Source organism: Salmo trutta, chromosome 34 (assembly GCF_901001165.1).
Source record: "Salmo trutta chromosome 34, fSalTru1.1, whole genome shotgun sequence".
NCBI classification, from domain to species: Eukaryota; Metazoa; Chordata; class Actinopteri; order Salmoniformes; family Salmonidae; genus Salmo; species Salmo trutta.
In genome coordinates, this window is record NC_042990.1 from 30430356 (window position 1) to 30447567 (window position 17212).

The window sequence follows — 17212 nt, forward strand, 5'->3', positions numbered from 1 at the left end:
AAAAATTACTTGTGTCATGCACAAAGTAGATGTCCTAACTGACTTGCCAAAACTATAGTTTGTTAACAAGAAATGTGTGGAGTGGTTGAAAAATGACTTTTAATGTCTCCAACCTAAGTATGTAAACTTCCGACCTCAACTGTCGGTATACATTGTCATGCATTCACACAGGTCTGTCACCTCAACTCTTGGCCTGACCATAATTCAGAAAAAGAAGAAACAAGACATAATAGATTATGGATAAAGTAGAATCACAGTAGATTCACATGAATCACAGTAGAATCATAATAGATTCACTTGAATCACATAATCCCAGCCTCTCCAGCCCCAGCAGGCACAAGGATGAGCCTGTCTGTGAATATGAACCAGGGCCATGGTGATAGTATCTGCAGCTTTTCAGCAGGCAGTCTGGCATGGCGGCCCTGGCGGGAAGGGGAGGACAGGCAGGGGAGAATGAAGCAAAGCCTTTGAGGACAGAAGAGATACCCGTACAGTGAGGTATCTGTGCAAACTGTGTATGAGTGGTAGGATTAACCCCAGCAGTTAAATGAAGCCTGTCTAAAGCACTTCTCCTGGCAGCATCCCAATTGGCAACCTAGTCCTATATATTGTGTACTACTTTTGACCAGGGCCCAAAGGGAACCCTTATCGGGCTCTGGTCTGGTAGTGTACCATGTAGGGAGTAGGTTGGCATTTGGGATGCAGCCTGGCTTTAAACTACTCTGTTGAAGGGAGAACCCTTCCATTTCCCTTCCCCTGCCTCAACCCCACCTGGATGGCAGCCAAGAGGGGGAATAAGATGAAAAGTAATCTGGTTGAAGATATGGCATTGTTTACAGTGACGGACAGAAGAAATCTTCCTCTTCTTTCCCTGATGTCTCGTCTTTTACTCTCTCTCTCTTCATCTCTCTCTCGCCCTCTCTCTCTCACACACACTCTCGTCTCTCCAAAGCAGGAGAAGAGAAGTGAGGAGAGTTGATGAGTTGTAGTGAAGGGCCCAGAGTTTTCCCTGGTCAGGTCACATGGTCAGCAGGAAACACTCCTAGCACTAGTGATGTGTACGGTACTGACATTTTGTGGTTAGAAATCTTGGAAATAAAACCACAAGCTATGCTATGACAAATAATGTTCCAATGGAACTGGAAAAATCAAGACTGTTGAAGGTAACATCTTTCCATCCAATAACATATTTATTTACAGTATATTTTCCAAATCAGGGATGGAAAGAGGAAAAGTGTTACAGTGCTCTATGTGCGTCCTCCTCAAAGAATGTTTGTGTCTCTTACGAAACGTATTTTCTCTCCCTCCCACCTTTTCTCCCTTGTCTCTCTTCCTCTTTTTTCACCCCTCCTTTTCTCTCTTTCTCACTGTCTTCCCCTTTGCTCTCCCTCTTTCTCTCTCTCCCTCCCTTCTTGTCTCCCTCTTCCTCTATTTTGACTCCTCCTTGTTTCTCTGTCCTTCCCCTCTCAATCCCCCCTCTCTTTCCTCACACCTCCGTCTCTTCTGTATCTCTTCACCATCCACAGGGAGCCAAAGCCTGTTTCCTGCGAGACATCCCCTTCTCAGCCATCTACTTCCCCTGCTATGCGCACGTCAAGGCCTACATGAGTGATGAGGATGGGAGGATTGGACCAGGCAAGCTGCTGTTTTCAGGGGCCATAGCAGGTAAGATACCATGTGGTTCAGACCCAGGGTCTTTTGAGAATTGTCTGTCTCTCTGCCTGGTTCCCTCTTTCTGTCGGTCTCTCCCTCTCTCTCTGTATCTGTCTCGATCTCTCATTTGCTCGGCCTATATGATAAAGTATATATACACATCCAAAAACTTCAGGACAAATGAATAATACAAAAAATACAACGTTTTTCAACCATATTGGTCAATGACGATAAGAAGATGACAATTCAGAGGAAAGAAACAATACTGTTAAAACGTCACTATCACAAGCTTAATAAGGAACCATTCTTGGGGAAGCAGAAAACCATGCATGAGTGTCCCTGGTTATTGGTGAGCCACTACATGGACCCCGGCCCAGACCCAAGGCCCCGGCTCCATCCCTCTAACCTCCATCCCTCTATTCTTCCTTTCCCCCATCCATCCATCTAACCCTCCATCCCTCCAGCCTCCATCCCCCTAACCATCCCAACTTCCTGGCTCCAGGCCTAGGGCCCCAGTAGCCGCCGGCGACCGCAGGCTCAATCGTGGTCATCCCTATTTAGAGTGCTCAGTGATTGGCTGGGGTTTGGAGCTGAGCGCTGAGGGAGAAGACAGAGCCCAGAGAGAGAGACCGCCTGCCTGCCTGCCTGCCTGCCTGCCTGCCTGCCAGCCAGCCAGCCAGCCAGCCAGCCTGCCTGCCAGCCAGCCAGCCAGCCAGCCAACAGAGTCAGGATGGGATTACTTTCCACTGCTAACATATAGGAACTGGCAGCCTGAGCTGTGTCCCTACATAGTGTGTTATTTTTGACCAGGGCCCATAGGGTCCAATGTCTCTCTCTCTCTTTGGACCCATAAGGCTCTGGTCAAAAGTACAGAATAGGGTGTTAGTTGAGACACTACCTGTATGTTAGGAGTGAGGTGCTGAGGGAGGTGAGGATGGGAGCTGTGTCGGCCATAAACAGATCTTACTCTCACAATACTGGCAACCCGGATGAAAGACATCCAACAGTTTTGATCCACAGTCTTACAGGTCTCTTTCTCCTCTTCGTACACGAAAATATGATCTGGAGCAAGTGTGTAGGCTTAATATTTTTTATTTGAGTGGGTTTGTCTTAAAGAAAACAGTGTATAAAAAGGCGAGCGCGGAAGCCAAGTCAGGGTGGTTTGGAACGTCACAAGAAAAGGATAAATATTTATTTTGAATCCTGAGGGATAATGTTGGTCAGTACTGTAGTTCTGCTCTTCAGCACTGAGTGAGCAGCGAGCACGGTGCTTCATGGAAACTCGTAGAAATCTAAAAAGACATTCCTACTTCCAATTTTCCCCCTCCCTCTTATTTTGGTAATTCCCTCAACCGGGTCCGGGAGCTATGGTTTACAAACCTGAAATGCAGTTTATGATTTTGCATTTGCTCATAGCATTTATCACTCCTTTCTACATTTATCAGCAGTTAAGCCTTTTTGGCAATTAGCGCTTAACAGTCGGCGCAGGAAATTGAGTTACACGCTCAGTTTGGGTGGCATTATTTGCCAAGCAGACCCCCTGATCCCAGAACACACTGCAGCGCTGGTCATCTCCTAATTCCTCCTCCTGCTCTCTCTCCCTCTCTCTTTCTTGCTCTCTCTATCTCTCCCTCTTTCTCTCTTGCTCTCCCTCTTTCTCGCTCTCTCTCTTTCTCCCTCTCTTTCTCTCTCTCTCTCTCTATGCCTCTTTCTCGCTCGCTCTCTCTCTTTCCCTCTCCCTCCCTCGTTCTCTCACCCTCTCTCTCTCTCTCTTTCTCTCTCTCTCTCTTTCTATGGCTGGAGACGAATATGATTTCTACTGAGGTAGCTTTGAGAGAGAGATTTAAGACTGCTCTCCATTCCTCTCCTCTCCTGTGAAGGACATCAGTGCAGGTGGTCTCTTCAGCTCTCACAGTGGCAGTGAGTGAGTTGATCAGTGGTTGAATTGAATGGCTCGTTTAGACTGAAGACGTGCAGCTAGAAGTCTGTGTGACTGGTTGGTGAAGGGGCCGGTGATGGTAATGACCGTGCATGGAGATCGAAAGCAGCCATTGATGATTGAGGCCATTCATAGCTGAAGTGGCTGGAGAGGGCTGCCCGCATGGGGCCCCCAGTCACCAGTCACCGACACACGGGCCACCTTGTGGGTCCTTCTTCATTACTAGGTATTGTCTGTCCCTCCAATCTGAGAGGGGAAACCATGAACGTCCAATGCATTTTTTCTGATCGTAAATCACCTTCTGTAAGAAGGATCACTGGTCCTCATTCAGATGACTGAAATTCAACTACGAATGAATTCTGTTTTGAAAGAGGCACAAAAGCCACGGGTGGAAATTCATAGAGTTAGATTATTACCTTAGTATAACCCAACAGCAGTAACGTATTCATTCAGATTCAGCAGTGATAGTGAAGCAGGGTAGCATAACCACTACATTCACATCCAGTACTAATATCAATCAGTCAATCTAACTTTATTTATAGAGCTCATTTCTCACAGGGGATGCATTTCAAAGTGCTTAACAAATATAATAGTAAAAGGTGAGTTAATAGGTGATAAGTACTGAATCAGATGACTGCTGAGTGAGGCGCTCTCTCCTTAGGCATGCCCGCGGCCTCCCTGGTGACCCCGGCCGACGTGATCAAGACCAGGCTACAAGTGGCGGCCCGTGCCGGCCAGACCACGTACACCGGTCTCGCTGACTGCTTCTGGAAGATTCTGAAGGAGGAGGGACCACGGGCCTTCTGGAAAGGAGCGGGAGGTATCACCACGTTTTTATTAATATCTGATGACGATGATGACGACGAATGATACAAATTACATATTTAGTTTATTTATCTGTTATATATCTGTTAACCCCTTTTTCAGCTGTATTGTTATCTAGAAAGGTCCACTGATGTGGCGTGATTATGTAGATTGGTTTAGGTCTTATTTGACTGTGTGATTGTTTTTAATAACCATATTCCACTATTATGTTACAGTGTACCATGGTAATCTCTAGCTAACTTGCAACCATTTTTAACCCTTCATACAACAAATTGTTTAGTTTGAAATCCAGAACCTGTTTTGTGCAAAAATGTCACTTGTACTATGTGTTTGGCATGATAAGGAGTGACAAGAAGTGGAATGTTAACACAAACAGACTGGTACCCAGGCTACAGTGGTGTAATAGTGAAACTGTGTTATTGAGCTTTGTGGTTTCTCCCTTTACTATAGCCCGAGTGTTCCGGTCCTCGCCCCAATTTGGGGTCACCCTGGTGACCTATGAACTCCTGCAGAGGTGGTTCTACATTGACTTTGGCGGACAGTAAGTCAGAACTCCTCCCTCTCCTAATCTTAAACTGAATGAAATTATCCTTGTATCAAGGCTCAGGACAAGACCCAGATGCAGACAGTTTCGAAGTAACAAAAGTTTATTACAGAAACAGGGGGGCAGGCAAACAACATGCCAAGGGAAGGCAGAGGTCAGTAGTCCAGAGCAGAGTCCGAAAGGTACAGAATGGCAGGCAGGCTCAGGGTCAGAGCAGGCAGAGGTCAGTAATCCAGGGTGGTGTGACAAGGTACAGAACGGCAGGCAGGCTCAGGGTCAGGGCAAGCAGAATAGTCAAAAACCAGGAAAGCTAGAAAACAGGAAATTAAGAAAGACAGGCGCACGGGAAAAACGCTGGTAGGTTTGACGAAACAAAACGAACTGGTAACAGGCAAACAGAGAACACAGGTATAAATACACTGGGGATAATGAGGAAGATGGGCGACACCTGGAGGGGGGTGGAGACAAGCACAAAGACAGGTGAAACAGATCAGGGTGTGACACCTGGCCCGTATTCATAAAGTATCTCAGCATAGGGCTGAGCTAGGGTCCGGTCCCCCCCGTCCATATAATCTTATTCATTACTATTCAAAAACTGGTCCTATATCAGCACTCCTTCTTTGAGACACTTCATGAATAAGGGTCCTGATGTCTCATATCAAATTTTAAATCAAATGAAATTAGTCACATGTGCCGATTACAACAGGTGTAGACCTTAAAGTGAAATGATTACTTACGAGCCCCTAACCAACAATGCAGTTTAAAAAAATACAGATTAGAATAAGAAATAAAAGTAACAAATAATTAAAGAGCAGCAGTAAAATAACAATAGCGAGACTATATACAGGGGGCTACCGGTACAGAGTCCATGTGCGGGGGCACTGGTTAGTTGAAGTAACATGTACATGTAGGTAGAGTTATTAAAGTGACTATGCATAGATGAGAACAATAGAGAGTAGTAGCGGTGTAAAAGAGGGGACGGGGGGGACAATGTAAATAGTCTGGGTAGCCATTTCAGGAGTCTTATGGCATGGGGGTAGCTGTTTAGAAGCCTCTTGGACCTAAACTTGCCGCTCCGGTACCGCTTGCCGTGTGGTAGCAGAGTGAACAGTCTATGACTAGGGTGGCTGGAATCTTTGACAATTTTTAGGGCCTTCCTCTGACACTGCCTGGTATAGAGGTCCTGGATGGCAGGAAGCTTGGCCCCAGTGATGTATTGGGCGTTCGCACTACCCTCTGTAGTGCCTTGAGGTCAGAGGCCGAGCAGTTGGCATACCAGGCAGTGATGCAACCAGTCAGGATGCTCTCGATGGTGCAACTGTAGAACTTTTTGAGGATCTGCAACTGTAGAACTTTTTGAGGGAGAGGTTGTTGTCCTGGCACCACACGGCCAAGTCTCTGACCTCCTCACTACAGGCTGTCTCATTGTTGTCGGTGATCAGGCCTACCACTGTTGTGTCATTGGCAAACTTAATAATGGTGTTGGAGTCGTGCCTGGCTGTGCAGTCATGAGTGAACAGGGAGTAGAGGGGACTGAGCACGCATCCCTGAGGGGCCCCTGTGTTGAGGATCAGCATGGCGGATGTGTAGTTACCTACCCTTACCACCAGGGGACGGCCCGTCAGGAAGTCCAGGATCCAGTTGCAGAGGGAGGTGTTTAGTCCCAGGGTCTTTAGCTTATTGATGAGCTTTGAGGGCACTATGGTGTTGAACGCTGAGCTGTAGTCAATGAATAGCATTCTCACATAGGTGTTCCTATTGTCCAGGTGGGAAAGGGCTGTGTGGAGTGCAATAAAGATTGCATCATCTGTGGATCTGTTGGGGCGGTATGCAAATTGGAGTTGGTCTAGGGTTTCTGGGATGATGGTGTTGATGTGAGCCATGACCAGCCTTTCGAAGCACTTCATGGCTACAGATGTGAGTGTTACGGGTCGGTAGTCATTTAGGCAGGTTACCTTAGTGTTCTTGGGCACAGGCCCTATGGTGGTCTGTTTAAAACATGTTGGTATTACAGACTCGGACAGGGAGAGGTTGAAAATGTCAGTGAAGACACTTGTCAGTTGGTCAGCACATCCTCACAATACACGTCCTGGTAATCCGTCTGGCACTGCGGCCTTGTGAATGTTGACCTGTTTAAAGGTCTTACTAACATCGGCTGCGGAGAGCGTGATCACACTGTCTTCCAGAACAGCTGGTGCTCTCATGCATGTTTCAGTGTTATTTGCCTCGAAGTGAGCATAGAAGTAGTTTAGCTCGTCTGGTAGGCTTGTGTCACTGGGAAGCTCTCGGCTGTGCTTCCCTTTGTAGTCTGTAATGGTTTGCAAGCCCTACCACATCCGACGAGCGTCAGAGCCGGTGTTGTATGATTTGATCTTAGTCCTGTATTGACACTTTGCCAGTTTGATGATTCGTCGAAGGGCATAGCAGGATTTCTTATAAGCTTCCTGGTTAGAGTCCCGCTCCTTTAAGCGGCAGCTCCAGCCTTTATCTCAGTGCGGATGTTGCCTGTAATCCATGGCTTCTGGTTGGGGTATGTATGTACAGTCACTGTGGGGAAGACGTCATCGATGCACTTATTGATGAAGCCAATGACTGATGTGGTGTACTCCTCAATGCCATCGGAGGAATCCCGGAAAATATTCCAGTCTGTGCTAGCAAAACAGTCCTGTAGCTTAGCATCTGCTTCATCTGACCACTTTTTTATTGATCTAATCACTGGTGCTTCCTGCTTTAATTTTTGCTTGTAAGCAGGAATCAGGAGGATAGAATTATGGTCAGATTTGCCAAATGGAGGGCGAGAGAGAGCTTTGTATGCGTGGAGTAAAGGTGGTCCAGAATTGTTTTCCCTCTGGTTGCACATTTAACATGCTGATTGAAATTTGGTAAAACAGATTTAAGTTTCCCTGCATTGAAGTCCCCAGCTACTAGGAGCATCTCCTCTGGGTGAGCATTTTCTTGTTTGCTTATGACAGAATACAGCTCATTCAATGCTGTCTTAGTGCCAGCCTCTGACTGTGGTGGTATGTAAACAACTACGAAAAATACAGATGAAAACTCTCTAGGTAGGTAGTGTGGTCTACAGTTTATCATGAGATACTCTACCTCAGGCGAGCAATAACTCGAGACTTCCTTAGATATCATGCACCAGCTGTTATTTACAAAAATACATAGTTCGCAGCCCCTTGTCTTATCAGGCGCCGGTGTTCTATCCTGCCGGTGCAGTGTATAACCAGCCAGCTGTATGTTGATAGTGTCGTCGTTCAGCCATGTCTCTGCTTTTATTTTAATTTTATTTCACCTTTATTTAACCAGGTAGGCTAGTTGAGAACCGGTTCTCATTTACAACTACGACCTGGCCAAGATAAAGCAAAGCAGTTCGACACATACAACAACACAGAGTTACACATGGAATAAACAAACATACAGTCAATAAATACAATAGAGAAAGTCTATATACAGTGTGTGCAAATGAGGTAGGATAAGGGGGGTGAGGCAATAAAACAGGCCATAGTGGCGAAATTATTACAGTATGGCAAATTAAACACAGGGGTGATAGATGTGCAGAAGATGAGTGTGCAAGTAGCGGTACTGGGGTGTAAAGGAGCAAAATAAATAACAATATGGGGATGAGGTAGTTGGATGGGCTATTTACAGATGGGCTATGTACAGGTGCAGTGATCTGTGAGCTGCTCTGACAGCTGGTGCTTAAAGCTAGTGAGGGAGATACGAGTCTCCAGCTTCATTGATTTTTGCAGTTCGTTCCAGTCATTGGCAGCAGAGAACTGGAAGGAAAGGCAGCCGAAGTAGGAATTGGCTTTGGGGGTGACCAGTGAAATATACCTGCTGGAGCGCATGCTGCGGGTTGGTGCTGCTATGGTGACCAGTGACCTGAGATAAGGCAGGGCTTTACCTAGCAACGACTTATAGATGACCTGGAGCCAGTGGGTTTGGCGACGGATATGAAGCGAGGGCCAGCCAACGAGAGCACACAGGTCGCAGTGGTGGGTAGTATATGGGGTTTTGGTGACAAAACGGATGGCACTATGATAGACCGCATCCAATTTGCTGAGTAGAGTGTTGTAGGCTATTTTGTAAATTACATCGCCGAAGTCAAGGATCGGTAGGATAGTCAGTTTTACTAGGGTATGTTTGGCAGCATGAGTGAAGGATGCTTTGTTACGAAATAGAAAGCCGATTCTAGATTTCATTTTGGATTGGAGATGCTTAATGTGAGTCTGGAAGAAGAGTTTACAGTCTAAACAGACATCTAGGTATTTGTAGTTGTCCACATATTCTAAGTCAGAACCGTCCAGAGTAGTGATGCTGGACGGGTGGATAGGTGTGGGCAGCGATCGGTTGAAGAGCATGCATTTAGTTTTGCTTGCATTTAAGAGCAGTTGGAGGCCACGGAAGGAGAGTTGTATGGCATTGAAGCTCGTCTGGATGTTAGTTAACACAGAGTCAAAAGAAGGGCCAGATATACAGAATGGTGTCTTCTGCGTAGAGGTGGATCAGAGAATCACCAGCAGCAAGAGCGACATCATTGATATATACAGAATAAAGAGTCAGCCCGAGGATTGAACCCTGTGGCACCCCCATGGAGACTGCCAGAGGTCCGGACAACAGGCCCTTCGATTTGACACACTGAACTCTGTCAGAGAAGTAGTTGGTGAACCAGGCGAGGCAGTCATTTGAGAAACCAAGGCTGTTGAGTCTGCCGATAAGAATGTGGTGATTGACAGAGTCGAAAGCCTTGGCCAGGTCGATGAATACAGCTGCACAGTATTGTCTCTTATCGATGGCGGTTATGATATTGTTTAGGACCTTGAGCGTGGCTGAGGTGCACCCATGACCAGCTCGGAAAGCTCAGATTGCATAGCGGAGAAGGTACGGTGGGATTCAAAATGGTCGGTGATCTGTTTGTTAACCTCTCTGGTATCATTGGGACGCTAGCGTCCCACCTCGACAACAGCCAGTGAAATTGCAGGGCGCCAAATTCAAACAACAGAAATCCCATAATTAAAATTCCTCAAACATACAAGTATTATACACCATTTTAAAGATAAACTTCTTGTTAATCCAACCACAGTGTCCGATTTCAAAAAGGCTTTACGGCGAAAGCACACAATACGATTATGTTAGGACAGCGCCTAGCCACAAGAAACCATACAGACATTTTCCAACCAAGGAGAGGACTCACAAAAGTCAGAAATAGCGATTAAATGAATCACTAACCTTTGATGATCTTCATCTGGTGGCACTCCCAGGACTCCATGTTACACAATAAATGTTCGTTTTGTTCAATAAAGTCCCTTTTTATGTCCAAAAACCTCAGTTTAAATTGCCGCGTTATGTTCAGTAATGCATTGTCTCAAATAACAACTGGTGAAATTGCAGAGAGCCAAATGAAATTACAGAAATACTCATCATAAACATTGATGAAAGATACAAGTGTTATACATAGGATTACAGATAAATGTCTTGTTAATCCAGCCACTGTGTCAGATTTCAAAAGTCTTTACGGCGAAAGCACACCATGCGATTATGTTAGGACAGCGCCTAGCCACAAAACACCATACAGACATTTTCCAGCCAAGGAGAAGACTCACAAAAGTCAGAAATAGCGATTAAATTAATCACTTACCTTTGATGATCTTCATCTGGTGGCACTCCCAGGACTCCATGTTACACAATAAATGTTTGTTTTGTTCGATAATGTCCCTCTTTATGTCCAAAAACCTTCGTTTTGTTGGTGCATTTAGTTCCGTAATCCAAAGGCACAAAGCGCGCTCTCAACATCCAGACAAAAAGTCAAAAAAGTACAATAAAAGTTCGTAGAAACATGTCAAACGATGTTTAAAATCAATCCTCAGGTTGTTTTTGTCATAAATAATCAATAATATTTAAACCGAACAAAAGCTTCATCAATAGAAAAGGAGAAACAAGAAAGGCGCACTCCCGATCACGTGCTGGACTCATGTCTGGAAATTTCCACTGCCCACTCATTGAAAGTGCTGTATCTCCCTCATTTTTCAGAGTAAAAGCCTGAAACAATGCCTAAAGACTGGCCACACGTAAAAGAAGCCATAAAGATCGTGAACTGGGTCCTAAGTCTTTGTATGGTGGATAGCCTTTCAATGGAAAAACAGCCTTTCAAAATAATAGTGGATGGATTTTCCTCAGGTTTTCGCCTTTCATATCAGTTCTGTTATACTCACATACATTATTTTAACAGTTTTGGAAAGTTTAGAGTGTTTTCTATCCAAATCTAAATTATATGCATATCCTAGCTTCTGGGCCTGAGTAGCAGGCACTTTCATTTGGGCACGCTTTTCATCCAAAATTCTGAATGCTGCCCCCTACCCTAGTGAAGTTAACTTGGCTTTCGAAGACATTAGGATAGATATAGGTCTGTAGCAGTTTGGGTCTAGAGTGTCTCCCCCTTTGAAGAGGGGGATGACTGCGGCAGCTTTCCAATCTTTGGGGATCTCAGACGATACGAAAGAGAGGTTGAACAAGCTAGTTATAGGGGTTGCAACAATTTCGGCTGATAATTTTAGGAAGAGAGGGTCCAGATTGTCTAGCCCTGCTGATTTGTAGGGGTCCAGATTTTGCAGCTCTTTCAGAACATCAGCTATCTGGATTTGGGTGAATGAGAAATGGAGGAGGCTTGGGCAAGTTGCAGTGAGGGGTGCAGGGCTGTTGACCGGGGTAGGGGTAGCCAGGTGGAAAGAATGGCCAGTCGTAGAAAAATGCTTATTGAAATTCTCAATTATTGCGGATTTATCCATGGTGACAGTGTTTCCTAGCCTCAGTGCAGTGGGCAGCTGGGAGGAGGTGCTCTTATTCTCCATGGACTTTAGTGTCCCAGAACTTTTTGGAGTTAGTGCTACAGGATGCAAATTTCTGTTTGAAAAAGCTAGCCTTTGCTCTCCTAACTGCCTGTGTATATAGGTTCCTAACTTCCCTGAAAAGTTTCATATCGCGGGGGCTATTCGATGCTAATGCAGTACGCCACAGGATGTTTTTGTGCTGGTCAAGGGCAGTCAGGTCTGGAGTGAACCAAGGGCTATATCTGTTCCTGGTTCTACATTTATTGAATGGGGCATGCTTATTTAAGATGGTGAGGAAAGCACTTTAAAAGAATAACCAGGCATCCTCTACTGACAGAATGAGGTCAATATCCTTCCAGGATACCTGGGCCAGGTCGATTAGAAAGGCCTGCTCGCTGAAGTGTTTTAGGGAGCGTTTGACAGTGATGAGGGGTGGTCGCTTGACCGCAGACCCATTACGGATGCAGGCAATTAGGCAGTGATCGCTGAGATCCTGGTTGAAGACAGCAGAGGTGTATATCATTTGGAAAGAAAATGGTATCAGTATATTTCCTTTTCCGGGAGAAGAGATCAAGAGATTACACAGAGGGGAAACCGAATTTCCAAACGTACAAATTTCTGTTTTACTAGGGGGTCAGAGCTGTGTGTGCTGTGATACAGACTATTACTGCACAGTAGTAGGTATTTTAGGATGAGCTATGTGGAAAATGTGGGGTCAGCCTCGAAACCTTAATGACTTGGAGAAGATCTGCAAAGAGGAGTGGGACAAAATCCCTCCTGAGATGTGTGCAAACCTGGTGGCCAACTACAAGAAACGTCTGACCTCTGTGATTGCCAACAAGGGTTTTGCCACCAAGTACTAAGTCATGTTTTGCAGAGGGGTCAAATACTTATTTCCCTCATTAAAATGCAAATCATTTTATAACATTTTTGACATGCGTTTTTCTGGATATTTTTGTTGTTATTCTGTCTCTCACTGTTCAAATAAACCTACCATTAAAGTTATAGACTGATGCTTTCTTTGTCAGTGAGCAAACGTACAAAATCAGCAGGGGATCAAATCCTTTTTTCCCCCACTGTACATACATACAGGTTTTGGTGAGGTGCGGGGGGCTGCCACACTAGGTGCCTGGGGAGCTGTTGTTGTGGGGGGTTTAGTGCCTTGCTCAAGGGCACAATGGCATATAGGATTTGATAACGCTTCCCTAACCGCCGACTCAGAATATGAGGCATTAGTCTCAAGGTGCAGGGCTAGTGATGGCTGTTCAACAGTCTGATGGCCTGGTGATACAAGCTGCTTCTCAGTCTCTCGGTCCCAGCTCTGATGCACCTGTAAGTGTCTTACCACACGATAAGACTGAGAAATACAGAAACGCAAATGTCATAGAAACGTCCAGTCAGGATTGATAGCTTCTACTGACAGCTGCTGTGTTATACAAAATGATGGTAATTTGTAGCACCACTTTTCTACCAACCTTTCAGCAGAGGGAGAGAGCTGTGTAGTTTCACAAAGAACACCATAGAACTCTGGTCAAAAGCAGTGCACTATATAGAGAATAGGTTGCCATTTGGGACACAGACCATTATTTGGTGGGATGGACGTAACATTTCCTAAACTACAGGGCTACAGAGTGTGAAGCAGTGCAGAGAGAATCACTTTGACTTGGGATCTTTCTCTTTTCAGCTTTTTGGGGTAGAAATGAGCTCATTTTCCCTGGAGGAGCAAATTGGTCACTCTTTAGAATGCACTAATGTTCCATTGACCAATAAGAGACAGAGACAGGAGGGTAAAGGGGGAGACTGTTAGGACAAGCATCACCAAATACATTCCATTCACTATTATACTGTACATATAGTGGTACTGACAAAATGTTGTAATACTTTATACTGTACATATAGTGGTACTGACAGAATGGTCAATACTTTATACTGTACATATAGTGGTACTGACAGAATGGTCAATACTTTATACTGTACATATAGTGGTACTGACAAAATGTTGTAATACTTTATACTGTACATATAGGTGGTACTGACAAAATGTTGTCAATACTTTATACTGTACATATAGGTGGTACTGACAAAATGTTGTCAATACTTTATACTGTACATATAGTGGTACTGACAGAATGGTCAATACTTTATACTGTACATATAGTGGTACTGACAGAATGGTCAATACTTTATACTGTACATATAGGTGGTACTGACAGAATGGTCAATACTTTATACTGTACATATAGGTGGTACTGACAAAATGTTGTCAATACTTTATACTGTACATATAGGTGGTACTGACAAAATGTTGTCAATACTTTATACTGTACATATAGGTGGTACTGACAGAATGTTGTCAATACTTTATACTGTACATATAGTGGTACTGACAGAATGGTCAATACTTTATACTGTACATATAGGTGGTACTGACAAAATGTTGTCAATACTTTATACTGTACATATAGTGATATTGACAGAATGTTGTCAATACTTTGGGGCTCTTCCAGAAAGCAGGCTCAATGTGTTAACTGACTATAATATCCTTAATATTCTTTAACAGAAATATAGACTTGAAATTGGCATGGTATAATTGCCTCCACCACCAACAACTCTTACTTACTAAACCAGGAAATCAAGAGAGCCAGTATATTGGACTGTTTACAGCCCTTTGGAAAGTCAGAACAACTTCCGTTTAGTATGCAAAACCCTATGTACTGTAAATATCCAATGTGCATACTGTGTTGTCTTCACAGACTTTGTTCAATGTGAATACAGTACATCTGGATGGTATAGTGTGGGTTTGAAATATGTTCCCTGTCCGTATTGGAAAGATATCACTGAAGGGAGTATGAAACCATTGTGGGATATTCCTTTATTTCTGGTTTGTGTGCTCTGGGAAAAAATAGCCCTCTCGCCCAGTCTTAATATTCGATTAAGATGTTTATTTTTTGTGGTGGACAATGTTTAATATAAAATCTCTTGCCTCTCTCTCCTCTTGTCCCTTCCACTTTCTGTTTCTCTTTTTTCGGTCTCTCTCCCCGTTCTTCTTCCCTTTCTGTCTCTCCCTCTCTTCCCCCTTTCTCCTCCCTCCCGTTTTCTCCCATCCTCCCTCCCTCCCGCTCTCCTCGTCCCTCCCTGACCCTCCCCCCTCCCGCTCTCCTCGTCCTTCCCCACTCTCTCTCCACACCACAGAAAGCCGTCTGGTTCGGAGCCGACTCCCAAGTCTCGGATCAGCCTGCCGGCGCCCAGCCCCGACCACATTGGAGGTTTCAGGTTGGCCGTGGCCACGTTCGCTGGCACCGAGAGCAAATTTGGACTCCACCTCCCAAGATACAACGTTCAAGTAACCCCCCCATCCAAGAAGGACGCCCCTTGAATTAAACCCCCTCTGCCCACACGTAGGGGGCAGAATAGAGCACACGTGCAATCATTACACCCTCTCCCTCCCACCCCCACCCAGTCGAGCACTTGGAATATTCCACCCGAAAGAGAAGCACATTGTGAGTAGTATGATTTGGCTCTCTAGGCTTTAAAGATAAATATGTATCTGTTTTAGTTGATGATAACTTTTTTTAAACCTATTATGATCTTCTGGAATGTACCTATCTACATCATGGTCTAGAAACACAAAAACGTTGTTTTAGCTTCTGTTTTAGTCTTAGCTACCCGTAAAGATTTCTTTTTGAGTCAGTCTTATTGTGAAGATCAAGTGATATCTGCAGGACTGACAATGTGTGTCTAGAGTAGTGTTCCAGTTTGTCTTTTCATACAGTAATATGCATAGTAGCAGAGGGGCTGGCCATGACTTGAATTAGACCTGGACTGCTTCCTTTCATTACATCATCACTAAGGCCGGGACTCATTCAAAAGTGCGTTGTCAACATGTGCATTGCACTTGCTTTTAAAGGTCATTTACACTTGAGCCGACATGTGCCGTATTTACCAAGGCCATCTCTTTAAAAGACACTTGACAGTTCAATGTGCTCGTCTACAACGTGCCTTTGATTGAATCTCGGTCTAACCATCACTTTATATGATGGTGCTTTTACTGTCTTCCACCTGAGAGTCTGATAGATACCAAACAGAATGAGCCCTATCCGCAGGATGGGGATAGTAGCACAAGTACGCACATCTGAATGACGGTTCTACTGTACATATGAATGACGGTTCTACTGTACATATGACAACGGAACAGACACATCTGAATGACGGTTCTACTGTACATATGAGAACGGAACAGACATCTGAATGACGGTTCTACTGTACTTATGAGAACGGAACAGAGACGAATCCGAATGACGGTTCTACTGTACATATGAGAAAAGAACAGACACATTTGAATGACGGTTCTACTGTACATATGAGAACGGAACAGACATCCGAATGACGGTTCTACTGTACATATGAGAACATAACAGACACATTTGAATGACGGTTCTACTGTACATATGAATGACGGTTCTACTGTACATATGAATGACGGTTCTACTGTACATATGAGAACGGAACAGAGAGACACATTTACATATTGATACAGTTCACCAAGTGGCGTTTTAGATACTGAGAAGAAACTAATAATCTTGATCTTGAACTTCATTTGCGAGAAAACAAAAGTTTGACCAATCAAAACGCTTGAATGTAATATACTGTTCACTATTACCACCACTTGCACAAGGTATTACTACTACAATTACTATGGTATTGTAGTGACTGTCTGTTATCCTAAGTTGTCTCAGTCAGATCAAACTGGGCTGTGTGTTGTATACATTTCTATTTAAAGAATCATCAGGGTACAACAGAGCAGGGGGAGAGAGTAGAGAGATGTGGGGTATTCCAGAAAGCAGGATTATGAAACTATCCAGTTAACTTTGGTAAACAACCACATATTATTTTCTGGTTGATTAAGAACACTACATTTGTATACTGGTTGTTGTTGCCGAGTCAATTATATCCTGTCAATTTGAAGGGCTCTATTCAGTCCATATCACAGAAGTTCAACTTTAAAGTGTGATTCACAATTAAAGGCAATGTTCTTGCGGTCACAGCGACTGCATTCACCGTAAACGCTGCGTATGTCGGCCCTATCACAAATGACCTTTACATTTCTAGTGCGAAATCTGTAACGCTTCAGCAATACAGACTGAACAGAGCCCTAAGTCTATATTTCTCAAAATATCTCGTTATTTTAAGCAATGTTGGACAGTTAGCTGGCTAACTTATTTATCCAGCTTCCTGGAACAGCCCAGTGGTGTCACGGAAGACGTCCGTATTTAAACTTGTACAGTACAGGAGAGAAGTAGAATATGGTGTGATAATTGTGCCTTACTGTATGTATGGCAGCAATATGTATATGTACTAATGAAATTAAACGTAAGTGAACAAAGTGTGTGTGCATGTGTTCTTTGACAAGGTGGTATG

The 17212-nt window shown here is 44.3% G+C and overlaps 1 protein-coding gene across 1 annotated transcript in view; it reads left to right on the forward strand.

Moving 5' to 3' along the window:
* The window catches only part of LOC115173243 (calcium-binding mitochondrial carrier protein Aralar2-like), a 69246-nt gene extending 52069 nt beyond the window's left edge, over positions 1-17177 (forward strand). The window contains exons 13-16 of the mRNA XM_029731159.1: positions 1527-1665; positions 4254-4412; positions 4868-4958; positions 14987-17177. Coding sequence (XP_029587019.1) covers positions 1527-1665; positions 4254-4412; positions 4868-4958; positions 14987-15170 — 573 coding nt within the window. The 3' untranslated portion in view covers positions 15171-17177. The remainder of the gene's footprint in view (positions 1-1526; positions 1666-4253; positions 4413-4867; positions 4959-14986) is intronic.
* The last annotated feature ends 35 nt before the right edge of the window (positions 17178-17212 follow it).